We start from the raw sequence: 16,280 nt of genomic DNA, 5'->3' as shown, positions 1-16,280 counted from the left end.
CTAGTAACAGCTCACTCATCCCCACAGGATCTCAGTGTGGTAGAAAAGGCGCTACCCCCTGGCCTGCCCCTCAGCAGGTGTAGGCAAGCCTTCCGTACCCAGTACCGGGCTCAGCTGGAACCCAGGACCAGACAAAGAGCACCCAGACAAGGGCCCCAGTTCCATCACTAGTTTCATTCCCAAGTCTTGGTTTGAGGACCCACATGTCATGGCGTTTTCTTTCCTCCAGGGGGCAGAAGCAAACAGGGAAACACCAGACTCAAAGGGACTGTTTACTTCTCTCAGACGGCCTGCCCTCCCTCAAAACCCTCTTCTCACGGATAGATTTCCTCCCTCACCAAAGTCCCCGAAGCAAAGCCATGGTCTGTCTTGCCAAGCTGATGTGCAGGAGTCAGGGACAGAACAAGGGCTGTCCCATGCCTTCTCTCCCTTTCCCTTTTCTGGGTTCCCAGTGGGTTCTGGCGGGAGTGGGGTCTGTCACAGCAGAGAGCAGGCAGCTGCATGGGGCCAGCAAAAGAGGAACCAGTTTTGGAATCTCAAGATCTAAGTTTAAATCCTGGCTCCTCTCCCTATCTGCTGGGTCTGAACCTTGCCTAATACTAGAAAAACTAACTTACGCCAACAGAGGGACTAGGAAGGGGACAGGAATCTGATGTCTGGGCAGAAAATGCTTACCTTATAGAACAGGAGAAAGAAGAATAAAGAGGAGGTGAAGGCAAAAATGGGACAGTCCCCCAAAGCCAATAAAGACGGCAATTTGGAGGGACCTCAGACCAAGATGGAGCCGCCATTAAATATCCCTCTGGTAGCCCAGTCACCTCAGAAGACACAGCCTGAAGTCCTCATCATCGAGATGTCCCGTAATGTCACATCTTTCCTCTATCTTAGAGGGAGGGTTGATGCTAGCTAGCATTTGCAACTTTCTTGCTTGGGCCAGCAAGAACATGGGTAGAGCCCAGTCTGGTTTATAAGATCAACAGAGTAATGACAGTAGGAGTTTGAACAAACTAACTGTCTTAATTTATTCATCTGTAATTACTATGAGTACTACTAATGCCTATACCATGTTCTTCAAAAGGTGCCTGTGAGGATCTGTAAGATGTCTGTAAAGACACTTTGCCAACTATGGGTCCTTACTCAAATGTAATATATTAATTTTTAAAAGAAAATGAAGATAGCCCCTCATGGAGCCTGCAGCGCATCTCTCTCATGGAAGCTGCTCCTCAGACAGGACGTCCACAGAGAAGTCTCTCTAGCCTACGCTGAAACGCGTGGGGAGCAATTGGAGTCTGTGTCCCATTTATCACAGAAGCTGCCTTGTCATTTCCCTCAAATGGGGAAGAAAAACTTGGATGCTGAGTTTGGAAAATAAAACTTCAGCGACTGCAGAAGTCACACTTCTCCTTACACCCTCCCTAAAAACCCCAGTCCTGACCCAACCCTATCTCCGTAAACCTCAACTTCCCCATAAGATGAGTTTTTGTGTGGCCTTGCAGTTAGGACAAGGGCTAGGGTCAGCACCAACCAGAAGGTTTGGGGGCTACTGAGAAGAAATCCCAAAAAACTAAATACGGCAAAATGACACCATTCGTTGAGAATTTGTTTTCATCTAAAATGAGTTCACACTGGGGTGCTGGTTGGCTCAGTCAACAGAGCATGTGATTGTGAGTTCAAAGCCCACCTGGGGTGTAGAGTTTACTTAAAAATAAAATCTTACAACGGGGCACCTGGGTGGCTCAGTCAGTTAAGCGTCTGCCTTCGGCTCGGGTCATGATCCCAGGGTCCTGGGATCGAGCCCCACATCGGGCTCTCTGCTCAGCAGGGAGCCTGCTTCTTTCCTCTCTCTGCCGGACTCTGCTACTGGTGCTCTTTCTCTCTGTCAAATATATAAATCAAATCTTTAAAAAAAAATAAAATAAAATCTTACGGGGTGCCTAAGTGGCTCAGTTGGTTGAGTGTCTGCCTTTGTCCCAGGTCATGTTCTAAGGGTTCTGGGATCGAGCCCCACATCAGGCTCCTCACTTGGCGGCTGTCTATTTCTCCCTCTCCCTCTGACTGTTGCTCTCCCTGCTCATGCTGTCTCTCTCTCTCTGTCAAATAAATGAATGAATAAAATCTTAAGAAAAAAATCTTAAAATAAAATAAAATTAAATGAGTTTGCATTAATCTTGACACAATCTATAAAAAGTCCATTAAACCAATGTATAAAATAAGAAAGGTGGAGTGCCTCATCATTCTATTTACCACTACTTAATGAGCACCTTGTACGAGCCCAGTTCTAATTATAATAAAGCATACAAATGCGGGCACCTGGGTGGCTCAGTTGGTTAGGTCATGACCTCAGAGTCCTGGACCCAGAGTAGGGCTCCCCACTCAGCAGGAAGCCTGCTTCTCCCTCTCCCTCTGCCTGCCATTCCCCCTGCTTGTGCTCTCGCTCTCTTCCCGTCAAATAAAGAAAATAAAATCTTAAAAATAAAAAGGGCATACAAATGAGAGCCAAGTCGGGCAGGATATTCTTAGTGAGAAGGGGAGTTAAGTTTCTTTTACGGGAGGACTGCTCAGTCTTTCAGACCAATATGCAAATCTCAAAGAAGGAACAAACTATTCATCACTTCTCAAATTAGCTTGCCCCCAAAACTCGTGTTTTAAAAAGTTCCTCTTCCTATGTTGCAGAAACACTGTATTTCATGTTGGGAAATAAAGATGAGCCTATCAAGGAGCCGATCATCTGGTTGGGGAGCTTATAAATGGGCACAAAACAATGACTGGTATGTCACACAGTACAGTGGGGTTTTAGTAAAAAAAAAAAAAAAAAAAGGCGGTCAGAGGAGGGATCATCAGTGCAGTCTGAGACACCTGGAGATGAGACTGCGGTAAAGATATTAATTTAGGTGGGGGCCCGACAAAACAGAAGCAAGGGGACACCTCCCCCCGCCAAGTAGGGGGATGATTATAAACACGGACAGAAGAGTGAGTGAGCTAGGAAGTGGTGATAGAGTCAGCTTTGTGGAAGTCTGACCGACTTTGTGTAAGTTTTTCATTTGTTTCCAGAGACCAATCAAGGGGTTTTAATGCACAACCCACATTCACTCAAAATTATAAACTACCTTTTAGATGTCTTCTTTTTAAGTACAAATGGTTACTAGTCATTTCTTCTGGACTAGCTTTTCTTAGGAGAAAACAGTATCCATAATAAGCCTGTCTACTGCATGTCAAAGAGGCTTGTAGCACACCTCAGGCAGCCCCAGAGCTCTCTTCCACGTAACCACGACTCCTTATCCACAATTCAGAAAACCCAAAAGCTCTGAAAACCTTAAGTTCTTTTCTGGGATTCATTTTGTGGTAAAACTTTTCCTGAACTGGTGAGAAGCTGTTGATAGCCTTTATTCCACTCAGTGTAACTATCCACTCATCTTGCTGTAGAAATGGTCATGTATGGGCTCTAAGACCTTTACAAGTATGAATTCATTCACTTCTCCCAAACTCCCCATGAGGTATCTCCTGTTAGTGAACTATTTTATAAAAGAGAAACTGAGTGGCGCCTGGGTGGTGCAGTCGGTTAAGTGTCCCACTCTTGGTTTCCACTCAAGTCATGATCTCATGGGTCATGATCTCAAGGGTCATGATCTCCTGGGTCATGGGATTAATCCCACAGGTCAGCCTCCACACTCAGAGGGAGTCTACTTAAAGATTCACTCCCTCTGCCCCACTCCCAACTTGTGCTCAAGCTCTCTCTCTCTCTCTCTCAAATTAATCTTTTTTTAATCATTTTTTATAAATTTTATAAATTTTTAAATTAATTTTTATAAAATTTTTTATAAAATTCTTTTTATAAAATTTTTATATAAAATTTATAAAATAAATCTTTTATTTATTTGACAGACAAAGATCACAAGTAGGCAGAGAGGCAGGTAGAGAGAGGAGGAAGCAGACTCCCGGAGGAGCGAGAGCCCGATGCGGGGCTCGATCCCAGGACCCTGGGATCATGACCCAAGCTGAAGGCAGAGGCTTTAACCCACTGAGCCACCCAGGCACCCCTCAAATTAATCTTTTAAAGAAGAAGAAGAAGAGAAACTGAGGTTTACAGAGGCTAGGAAAACTGTCCAAGGTCACAAGCTAGGACATGACCGAGCCATGAGTCAAAGCCACCCAGTCATATTCCAGGACCCACCTGTGACTACGCTCCTAGTAATAGTGGAAAACATAAATACACACTCATTCCTGGTACACAAGAGACCTCTAACTCAGCAAGGGAAGTAGACACAGACACTGAGGTTTAGTCACAAATTCACAGCAGGTCATGGCGTTATGATCTCTTCATACAAAAGATATACATCCTACAGTTGGGAACTTTCTGCTAATGAATGAAACAAAACTGATTATAATAGAAAGTGAAAACAAATACTCTCTTTTAAAGCAGGAAGTTACTCACTGAAGAAATATTTTCTCATTCTTATACTGGTACTAATGGTTAAGAGAGAAAGGACACTTATCGGTAGCTGAGGAGACAGCATGTCTCACATCTAACCGAAAACAGGACATGAGGAATGTGAGATCATATCTGAAATCCTGGGAAATTCAACCTAATATTTGCTAATTTGACCTTCTCTTAGATTCTCTTCCCATAGAACTCACCATGGTAACATTTTCAGGGAGCCTAAAAGACAGCTCTGACTCATTCCAAGAATTCTGAAAAGCAGGAAACCTGTGGAAATGTGCTAATCAACCCTTCTGAGGGAGAGATAAATAATTAAACGTGTTCTTTCACAATGAGATTCTTATTCTCTCTGATGCTCCCCTGGGCCTGCTCCAGTTTGAATAGGACATCAACAGCTGAGCAAGAGAACCAGCTCAGATCCCAACAAGAGTAACGCACAAGTGGCACAGACCAAGGCCGGCCAACCAAGGCCAGGGAGAAAGAACTAAGTAAGGAACACACTGCCTCTAAGTGAACACCCACGTCTAATATTTTTTATTTTTCTCCAGAAAAGCTCTCATAATTTAGGTGCATGACGTGCTGGGACATCTGCTAACACTGGGACCAGAAAGCCTTCCGTTTTAAACCCCCACTCTGGATGCCGGGACTCCTCCATGAAAAAGCAAGACGACGGGACGCCTGGGTGGCTCAGTTGGTTAAGCAGCTGCCTTCGGCTCAGGTCATGATCCCAGCGTCTTGGGATCGAGTCCCACATCGGGCTCCTAGCTCAGCCGGGAGCCTGCTTCTCCCTCTGCCTCTGCCTGCCATTCTGTCTGCCTGTGCTCGCTCTCTCCCCCTCTCTCTCTTTGATAAATAAATAAAATTTAAAAAAAAAAAAAAGAAAAAAGAAAAAGCAAGACGGACGCGCCCCAGCTTTCAGCCAATCACACCTTTGTGCCGAGACAATGCCATGAGCTCCCCAAATCCCTTCCTTTCCTTCCTGGCACACATCCAGGTTGAGTTCCTTGTCTCCTGTAGGCAGGTGGGGGCCCACGAGGGAGTTCGAGCAATGGATTGTGAGTGGGAATGAGGCACCACACCTTCAGGACGGGTCCCTAAACTCTCTGGGGAGACTCCATGCGCTTCCTTCATTCACCACCCAGACCCAGAGAGTCCTGTGCAAAACCCCAAGGCTTCAGATGATGATGTCACTGAAGGATCCCGTGGAATGAAGCTCACTCCAGCCCGATCCAGGCTGTGACATGACTAAGAAAGCACCCCTCGCCATGGAAGCCACAGACTTCCGCCGCGGTTTGCTGCGAACAGCTTGTCTGGGCCGTGACCTCACTGTGGGCCTTCGGGTAACCCGCAGCTTCCATACCTACCTGCGTCGTTGCCAATGCAATCAATTATCAGGCAGATTCCCAGGGGTTTGCTCTGCATCCTGTATCTCTCCTCTGGAACGTGCTGGAAAGGAAAGCAGGGATGGTTAAAAACTCTGGACACTCCTCTGTTTCCACAAGGTCCCACACGCACACCATCTTTTCTTTTGGATTTCCTCAAACGTCCTGTTGCCAGGTGAGTCATTCAACAGACACAGCCTGAAGTCACCACAGCTGACGTTTCCCATTAATTTCACATTTTTTTCTCTATTTAGGTAATGTGCTGAAGACAAGCTGTCTCAGTTTTTAATTTTAATGAAAATCACAGTCTCTTTGCACACGACTGAGCTCGGCAGGATGAAGACAATTTAAAGCTGAGAGAAAGGATGGGTCATACGTTTCCACAGTAACTTGAGGTTATACAAGTGGTATCTTTCCAAACCAGTACAAAAGGAGGCCTTCTACGGGCTCCTTATGGAGAAGGCTTTCAGCCTTTAAAAAAGAAGCCAGACCAGGTCGAGTTTCAGTGTCACTGGTTACTAATAAATTCAGCAATCACTCGGCTAAGAGGAGAACTGCCACTCTGGGATTTCCCCACATTCCAAAGTTCACGAACATTGCTCCACATCAACATTTTTCTCTTTGCTCTATCCAGGCTTCTCCCTTAGGAGGAAGACTTCCCAGCAGAGTCCCCAGGAGAACGGCACTCGCAGCGTCCTCCTCTTGTCCCAAAAAATTATTAATGGACAGAGATCTTAAAGAAACCAGAGTTCTGCACAGATACTGTGCGTACAATACAATACCAAATCAGATCATTTATTCTGTACCCGCGGTAGAAATGCTTCTGACTCCTGGATGGACGCCTTCACCGATTCTCCTGGGGGATGAGAGAGAAATCACTTACAAAGCTGAAGGAGAACTGAGCCCACCCCCATGCTGTCTGGGTTCCTCGAGTTCCCTGCTGTTCTCTTCCCTTATTTTCTTCCCCTGACTGTCTCTTCTTTGCTCAGCTCTACTCAGCCCCAAGGTTCCACTCACACCAAAGAATCTAACAGATAAGAAAACACAGGGGGTAGGTAGAAGAACTGCTTAAATAGCAAGGGGAAACCCTTGCCTTTCTCCAGAAGAGGGCCAGGGGACTGATGAATTTTTAAAGGGATAGGGAGACTCCAATAACCTCAACCCGACAATACCAATAGCTTTCTTCCCTGTGCTGAAACCGTGCGCAACGCCTACAGGGGGACAGCCTTAGGGACTACTGAGTGGGAAAATTGTGCTTGTATTTGTCACTCATGCAACAGATGGCCGTGTTTTCTTAGTCCAGTGATATTGAGAAGTCATAAACTAAAATGGCAACAGCAAGATAGAGCGCAGTGAGCCAAGTAAATGTAGGTAAGCCTAAAGCCGATAATGTAAGGCGAAAAATGACTTCATTCGCTCAGAGAGGTGGAGAAACCACTAGCTTTGAAGTCATGAATGTCTGCCTCAAACCCTAACAGCATCACTGGGCAGCTCTGTGATCTCGGGCAAGGTTCCTCCTAAAATCTCAGGGTGTTTTTCATTTTTAAACACCAAAGATGAACATACCAACATCTACCCTATAAGATTGTTATCAAAATGAGACCATCTAAAGTCAAGCAAAGAAAATGTCAGTATTTTCAAGGTTTGGGGAAAATGAGTACTTTCAAGTATGTAAATTGAAATAGTCTTTTTGGGGCACCTGGCTGGCTCAGTCAGTAAAGCACCTGACTCTTGATCTTGGGGTTGTAAATTCAAGCTCCATATCAGATACAGAGATTACTTCCAAAAAAATAAAATATTTTAAAAAAGAAAGTCTTTTCATTTATTTTTTTTTTTACGATTTTTATCTATTTATTTGAGAGAGAGAGCATGCACAGTAGGCAGAGCAGCAGGGAAGGAGAGGAAGAAGCAGGCTCCCCGCGGAGCAGGGAGCCTCATGCGGGACTCGATCCCAGGACCCTGGAATCATGACCTGAGCTGAAGGCAGACGCTTAACCTACTGAGCCACCCAGGCGCCCTAAGAAACGGTCTTTTTAAAAAGACAACTGGCAATACCTTTTAAACCAACATTCTGCTTCTAGAAATTTATCCTAAGGAAATAACAGAGCAAGTATGCAAAAATATCTACCGAGTAATTGTTCATAATGGCCTCAACCTAGAAAAATACTTAAGAATCCACCAACATGAGATGAACTAAATAAATCATGGTACATATGATAGACGCTATCCATGTTAGGAAGGATAAGAAAGATCTTTATGTATTTGACATGAAAAGACGCAGGATATAGTAGGTGAAAACGGATTACTGAATAACATGCATAATACTAATCCCACGTACCTAAAAATACATGTGTGTGCAAATGCTTACACATATGTATGCTTAAAAATGAGAGTCTAGAGATATATAAATCGAATGTTAACAGCAGTCATCTGACCCTTGGGATTAAAAGGAAATTTCTATTTTTCATTTTGTCTTTAAGCAATCAGGGATTAAAAGAATTGAAAAAAACCAAAACTATAGTATGCCCATCTAGGGTTAAGGCATTTAGTAAGAGCTTAATAAATTGTAGTGATCATCATTATCATCCAATCCAGATCTATTTGCAAGTCTAAATTAATATGAACGCTTTTTTCTTTACTAGCAAATAAACCAGATCCAGGCAAAAGCGGGTCCCTAGCTCTCTGAAGGACCACCATGGGCGCTGGGAACCTCGCCCATCTCACCTGTGTCATTACCTTTTTTTTTTAAATTTAAGTTTAATTAGCCAACATAGAGTACACTGTTAGTTTCAGACGTAGAGTTCAGTAATTCATCCACTGCCTGTAACGCCCAGTATCATTACAGTGAAGGAGAAGCCTGCATCAGGGTGCGCTATGGGAAGAACACCCATTTGTTTTTCATTCCTGTCCAAATCTACCAGGTCTCCTGCTTTCCTTTTAAACAGCTTTCGGAATGCTAATTCTTGCCACCTCACCAGTGTTTTGAGAAACATGCCGTCACTTCAGGAATAAATTCACTTCTCCGTAGCTTCTGCTGGAGAGCAGAGTATTAGGTGGGGGAGGACAGGCATGAGCAGAACCATCTGGTGAATCTGGGCGAACTTCGCAGTTTCTAGATGCAGGCAGACAGCATGGAGGCTGACTCAGAAGATTTTGGCAAGGGGCCTGCCACACAAAGAAGGTTTCCATCAGGCCACTGCTCTGCTGGAACATTCGAGATCGCCATTGCACAAGGGACAAATTCCAAGCTCCTCGGGAAAGACTGAGCCCTCCTCTCCTGCCCATGGACCCCTGCCTCCTGGAGTTCTGAAGCACAGTCAGCGACAATCCAGTGTGAGACCGAGTCTCAGCCTTCACTTCAGGGAGGCCTCAAGTCACGCAAAAGAAATACACCTTTTAAAAATTATGTTATGGGATCAAGTGATGATATTTAAGAGAGAAGACAGAGATCGTATGGGTTGAAATGACTAGTTTTTTACTGTATTTTTTGTTTCTTCTTAGGAGTAGAAGGATGTCATCTGTAGAGTATCTAGATTTATTAAATGAGCTATAAAACAGAGACACCTGGGTGGCTCATTTGATTAAGCATCTGCTTTCAGCTCAGGTCATGATCCCAGGGTCATGGGATCAAGTCCTGCATCAGGATCTCTGCCCAACAAGAAGTCTGTTTCTCTCTCTGCCTTCCACTTCTCCTTGCTTGAGCTCTCTCTGACAAGTAAATAAATAAATTCGTTTTTTAAAAAAACTGAGCTAGGGGTGCCTGGGGGAGAACGTAGGCTCAGTTGGTTAAGCAACTGCCTTCAGCTCAGGTCATGATCCCAGAGTCCCGGGATCGAGTCCTGCATCGGGCTCTCTGCTCCATGGGGAGTCTGCTTCTCCCTCTGACCTTCTCCCCTCTCATGCTCTCTCTCTCTCAAATAAATAAATAAAATCTTTTTAAAAATATATAAAAAAAAACTGAGCTATAAAACAATATCCTAGTAACCTTCCTTCTTCCTGCTGCCAGATATTTGATTTAACATGGTTTGTTATCATGGCTAGATTAATGTTTAACACAGCCTGCTTATCGTTCCATTTCAGGAATAAATAGCACATCTCTTAAAAATATAGCCAAGATGATGAAGCTGTTGGAGTAGGAAGTATTTACATTCAAATAAGCTAATTCATTAAATAATTAGAAATGACAATGGCTACATTTTAAGAATTTAACTGCTACCTACTTTGAGAGTTTAATCAGAATATGTAGATAAAGAAAATGGTCAACTCCAAAAATGCAACAATTTGTACTTGAGTTATCAAGCATTTATAAAAAATGAATATGAAGAGGGGCGCCTGGGTGGCTCAGTAGGGTAAGCCTCTGCCTTTGGCTCTGCTCATGATCTCAGTGTTGGGCTCTCTGCTCAGCGGGAAGCCTGCTTCCCCCTCTCTCTGCCTACTTGTGAACTCTCTCTCCCTCTGTCAAATAGGTGAATAAAATCTTAAAAAAAAAAAAAAAGAAGAAGAATGAATATAAAGAAAAATTGGCCTTACTTTGAAGGTCAAGTTGTCCCACATTGAGTCTTTGTTCTTTAGTTCTCCCATTCTGGAGCTTCAAATATAAAGAATAAGGTCACATCCCCTGTTAGTTTTTTTTCAGAGTCACTTTGTATCACACCTCTTTAAATATCTCCATAGAATTCTTACCCAGGAAAAAAATAAAATTATCACATTCACAGTTAAATTATCTAAAGAAGAGCTAGAACAGTTAACTCCATAAATCCCGTATTCTATTGCCAAAGAACAATGCAACTCTTTCTTTTAAAAAACAAAAATACAGTGAACATGCAGCATGCTAAATTAGCTTATTAGAATGTTTTAAAACAGCTCAATAAAGTGCGATGTTATGATATTGTAGAGTAGCTTCTAGTTAGAACAAGCTGTTGGAACATCAGACTGACATTCTACCTGACTCTTTAACACAGAGGCAATGTATGATATGATTAAGAATGGGAGTTCTGAAGTGTTGGTGAGGATGTGGAGAAAAATGAACCCTCAAGCATTGCTGGTGGGAATGTAAATTTGTTTAAATACTGGGGAAAACACTATGGGGGAGTTTCCTCAAAAAGTTATAAATAGGAATACTATTTAATGTAATAATTCCATGGCTGGGTACTTATCCAAAGAATACAAAACACTAACTCAAAAAGATACATGTACCCCATGTTCATTGCATCATTACTGACAAAACCCAAGACATGGAAGCAACCTAAGTAAGTGTCTATCAATAAAGAACAGATAAGGAAAATATACACATATATACACACACCATATATATGTAATATATTATAAATATTGAAATAATTACATATGGAGTAGTATATATATATGTAATGGAATATTACACAGCCACAAAAAGGATGAGTCTGTACCATTTGTGACAACATGGATGGACCTAGAAAGTATTAAGTGAAATAAATAAGACTGAGAAAGACAAATTCCTTAATATGTGGAAACTTTTAAAAACTGAATGAACAAACAAAAAGCAGAATCAGACCTATAACTTATAGAACACACTGATGGTTGCCAGAGGGGAAGGGGGTGGGAGGATGGGCAGAATGGCTGAAGGCTTCCAGCTACAGAGTGAGTAAGTCACAGGAATAAAAAGCACAGCCCAAGAATTCAGTCAATGATATTAGCTTCTATGGTGACAGACTGTCGTAGCTACACTTGTGGTAAACATAACATAATGTATAAATTTGTCAAATCACTACGCTGTACACCTGAAACTAAGGTAACATTTTGTGACAACTATACTAAAAAAAAAAAAAAGAAAGAAAGAAAAGAAAAGACAAGACAGTGGGGAGTCCTAGACCAGACAAATCTGTATGCTTGAGCAAGTTATCTAACCTCCATGTCTGTTTCTTTATCTTCAAAATGAGGATAATAATAGTAGCCATCTTATAATTTTTTGTGAAGATTCAATGTACACAAAGCACTTACCACAGTGCTAGTTATTGTTTTTCTATAATGTCTAGTTATTGGGTTTCTTTAATGCCTAGCTGCGCATAGGCCACATGTGGGCTTGGTTCTTAAAAATCAGTTACAAAAAAAAAAATCAGACACCAAAAATAAAAACAGATATCAAAAAAAAAAAAAAATCAGATACCAAAAAAAAAAAAAAAATCAACTACAATTCTGAGGACTAGAATGAAATTAATCAGAAAACGAAATATTGAACCGACCCTTTCTCTTCTCAGATGACAGGTCCTTTGTAAGGTACATGTACCACATACGGCCAACCATCTGATAGGTTCAGCTTTCAAATGACAGTTCTCTGAAGCTACCCTAGCCGAAAGAGAGAAGTATACTATTCATTAAGCTGTGTCTGTAGTTGTCTTTGTGTCTAAATGAAAGAAAAACATGTAAGTTGCTTTTGGTCACTAATCACAAGTGACTTAGCCAGAAGCTGACAGTACTATACAGAATTTGGAACCCCACGTGGATGTGCCTTCAAATAAACATAGCTACTAAAGAAATATTAACGTCAAATCAAAGCTCAATTTAAAAAGCATCGCGTTGCAGAGTGACACAACTTTCGTATTCTATAATATGTTGTATCATGTGTCATTTAATGCCACTGCAATTTTTAAAGCACTTTGCATTTTTGTATGTACCTCCTAATTTTATGAGAAATTCACTGAATCCATATGCCACAGTGCCTGCAGACTAATAAGCAAATTAATGACCAGGGTCGTCTATCAATAGAGCAAATTAAAGGAGAAATTTAAATACAGAACACTTGGGTTCCCAATAGGCTACATAGACCGTGAATATAATGACTTTCATCAACAAAACTGAAAGGCAGTAGTAAAAATATGGCAAGCTTTTAACCCAGAGTGGCAGTATAATTTGTATCAGATATACGCTAGTAGAAAAAGCTCAGAAAATCTGGGATCTTGAATCCTAAACCAATTTTGTTTCACGACTTGGTTCAGAAGGACAAAAAGGAAGTGTATTTGATTCTTTTTTTAAAAATGTCAGATACATTTAAGTTATGGCATGACTGGCACGGAGCTGATTAAACTCAGCATGGTATAGAAGGGAAGAACAAGGGCTCGGCCAGTTCTGGTGGTCCACAGAGGTGGGCAATCACCTAATGCAATTCAGGCTTAAAGTCTCCTTTTTCGTTCGATGAGGGGGTTGGACAGTATAATCCTTAATATCCAATTAGCTCTGAAAGTCTAGTGCTCAGCGTTATCTCACAGCTCACATTCTTCATGGAACTATTTCTATTACAGGGGTAGTTAATGTTTTCCTCACCCATGTTTGTGAGAGCTTTTGTAATTTGACCATGAACTTGCACTGTGACCTAAGACCTAACTACACGTTCCACAAATCTTTATGAGGATGACGCTATCCTACTAGGATTAACTTCTCAAGATAAAAAACTAACCAAGGATAATTATGAGAATACACTACACCCACTTAATAACACAACAGCCCAAAGTTACTATGTGATATTTATGGTCACAAATCAATTAATCAGTAATAGAACACAGTAACAAAAACACTTCTGCTGAAATTGTTAAAATAAGCCCAATAATAAGCAAATGCACAGAGAGGTAAATATGAGAATTATTTATTTTGAATCATTGCAGTAACAATAGGTTGGAAATGATCTAAATATACACACCCAAAAAAGGGTTATATACAGATAAAATTATACAGACGTATCAGAAAGCAGATCCATATGAACCCATTAAAAACAATGGGTTGTTTTTAATTAAAAGACATTAAAAGACAATGGGAGAGGGGTGGCATGTGTAGACTATTTCTGGAGGTTTACATAAGAAAGTGGTTCACCACAGCGGTCTCTGGGGAAAGGAACTGGGATAAGAGAAAACATACTTTAAGAATCCTTTTAATACATCTTGAATTTTTTGTTCATGAGAATGTACTACTTACTTATATTTTAAAAGCTAAATTTTCTAAATAACAAATGAACAATGATTAAAAATGTTCAGCTGTGTATGTGCAGGTACACACACATGCATCAAAAAAAGACTAGAAGGAAATCTGACAAGATATTAACAGTGATTATCTTTAGTTAGTAGGACAGAAGTGATTTATTTTCCATCTATTTCTCTGCATTTTCCAAATTCTCTCAATGAACACAGGTTGGCTTTGTAATTATAAGAAGGTACACATTTTTTTTTAAATGTATTTTTCTACCACATTTTTTTCAGACATTAAATGAAGTACATGCTATGAGAACATGCGTACTTTTATCAGCATTCTGAAACCGTTTCTGGAATTCCATACATTTGCTCCAGACTCACCCTTAAGTTACATGAAGGTTCCTTAAAACTCAAATTTCGGAACGATGCCTGGAGTGCATTTGTATAACTTGTTTCAGGTCCCTGAGCTGTAAGCAGAGGAGAGGTATTAACTTAAGATGTATAAGTTACTGTCAAATGACTATTCAACAATGGCTCAGTTTGGTCCATCATCCATCTTTCAGAATACCCTGAACTTTATCTAACTACCTTACCAAATTCAAAAGATCAGATCAGATGATTCCCCCACTGTCATTAAGAAAGGACTAGAAATGCTACACCGACCCTTGATCTTTTATTGGTTGCCTGGGGGGAGGGGAGGTCTGCAGATCCCTGGGTCTCAGCTATGACCTTGAGGCTGTGACCCTATGGTGGGAGTAGACTGCCAACAGAGCCCACGGGGGGGGGGGGGGGGGGGGGGGGGAAATGAATCTAAAAGACAATGGGGGAGGGGTGGCATGACAAAGCAGGCCACTGTGAGTCTGGTCCCATTTGTGGAGGGTACTGCAGCTAGGGGATCCCAAGGGACAGGATGCCACCCGGAGTTGAATGGGGGTCAGGCCCAACACTGGAACAAGACAGCAGGGCTTGGCACACACTCGGAAGCCCTGCATGTCCACGATGCAGCCAGCCTGCGCAGAAAATCACACTCCTTCCTGAAGGCCGGAAAGTTAAGAATTTATTGGCAGCATTCCGCAGAGGGCTGAGACTCTGTGATCATGGGTATGGGCTGATGAAGTCAGCAGATCTGGGACAGGAAAGCTAGAAAGGGGTGTGATCTCTAGCCACAGACTAGTGGGGGCTGTCGACGCTCAGGTTCTGCTCCCTCCACTCCACCAACAAAGGAGTCTTTGCCAACCAAACCTCAGAGGCACAGGGTACTTTCCTTAGGCCGCAGAGAGGCCAAAATCCTACTCACCTGACTGCTTGTATTTCTGGATTTTTGTCTTCAGGTCTACTCTGTGGATGTTCTTCAGGCATTTTTCTAGTAAATCCAACTGATCGGGAGCAATCAGATTTAGTTTCTCTAATTCGATCACGAGATCCAGGAAACTCTGAGAGAGCAACCAACAAGAAACAAATGTCAGGAAGGCAGACTCTGAAGCCCCAAGTGCAAAACCTCAGGCTGTGTGATTGTAGCAGCAAGGAAATGTGACAAGGGGAGCCCCTTCCGTGATCTTCGGCGATCCTAAACCAGACCTCTCTGTTTTATAGTCCCTCCAAGGCCAGGAGCAAATGACACTCCTGGATTTTATTAAGAAAGAGGTGGGGAAGTCTTCTGGTGGACAGCCCCTAGGGAGGTTGGGGACAGACACGTGGGCCATATTATGTCATCAAGAAGTACCACGAGGGGGCAGGCCAAAAAAATAAAATACTCCTGACGTTATTCTCTTCCAAAAGGCCTGACGGATATTCTACTGAAAAACTCTAAGGGCTTTCCTAAAAAAAGGGGAAGAAAGAAGATAGCTGGAGGCCAGTTTCTACTAGAAAAATCCCAGTGATGTAATTTTGAAGTTCCTAAAATATTTTAGTCAATGCTGGACATTCCAACTCGATCTGACTCAGGAGGTGTGAGGGGGTAAAATTTAAAAGTTAGGGTATGCTAGTCACTTGCCCTGGACCAAAGAGATTCAGAAAGAACTCTATTTCAGAAATAGGCACCGCTTTGGTTTTACTTCCCTTCTGTTTAACATTTGACTACGGAGGCTCTATGTTTATTTTTTTAAATCATCATCAGCATGAAATTGCTCTAAATGATTGGCAGGTAAGTTGATTTGGGACACCAAACAAAAGTTCTATTTTTTCATTTTCTTTCCTATTCAATGCATTTGATGACGGGGGCATCCGGCCACCCCGTCTGCCTAGACTTCAGAAACAAAACTACGATGATTCAAGAACATGAGGAAATTCTCAAGCAACACCTCACCAGAGTCCTCAAAGGCAGGTCCTTTAAGAACATATTGTCATAATCTAGAGACCTGAGGTTTTCCTGGCCTCTCCCTAGGCCAACAAGCTCACATAGGGCCACAGGGAATTCAAACACTTTTCCAGCAATTACAACATCCCTGAGATCTTGACTGCTACCTAGCTTCCAGCCCCAAATCTCTCCTTTTGCCACTCCCTGAATACATGAGTCACAAGAAC

At 42.2% G+C, this 16,280-nt stretch overlaps 1 protein-coding gene across 15 annotated transcripts in view; it reads right to left on the bottom strand.

Annotated features, from left to right (window-relative positions):
* CFLAR (CASP8 and FADD like apoptosis regulator) overlaps nt 1-16,280 on the bottom strand; it is a 46,843-nt gene that overhangs the window by 10,065 nt on the left and 20,498 nt on the right. For all 15 annotated transcript variants that reach the window (XR_014308133.1, XR_014308134.1, XR_014308135.1 and 12 more), the window contains 5 exons: nt 15,055-15,190; nt 14,139-14,224; nt 10,351-10,408; nt 6,627-6,676; nt 5,803-5,884 (listed from right to left, as the gene is read on the bottom strand). Coding sequence is in view for 9 of the 15 variants with exons in the window: in XM_082750966.1 (XP_082607092.1) it covers nt 5,803-5,884; nt 6,627-6,676; nt 10,351-10,408; nt 14,139-14,224; nt 15,055-15,190 (412 nt within the window). In the remaining 6 variants the exon portion in view is untranslated. The remainder of the gene's footprint in view (nt 1-5,802; nt 5,885-6,626; nt 6,677-10,350; nt 10,409-14,138; nt 14,225-15,054; nt 15,191-16,280) is intronic.

This window comes from Mustela nivalis, assembly GCF_964662115.1.
Source record: "Mustela nivalis genome assembly, contig: HAP1_SCAFFOLD_2158, whole genome shotgun sequence".
In the NCBI taxonomy this organism is placed as follows: Eukaryota; Metazoa; Chordata; class Mammalia; order Carnivora; family Mustelidae; genus Mustela; species Mustela nivalis.
Note: the sequence above shows the minus strand (reverse complement) of the source record. Positions and strands in the feature narration are given on the sequence as shown.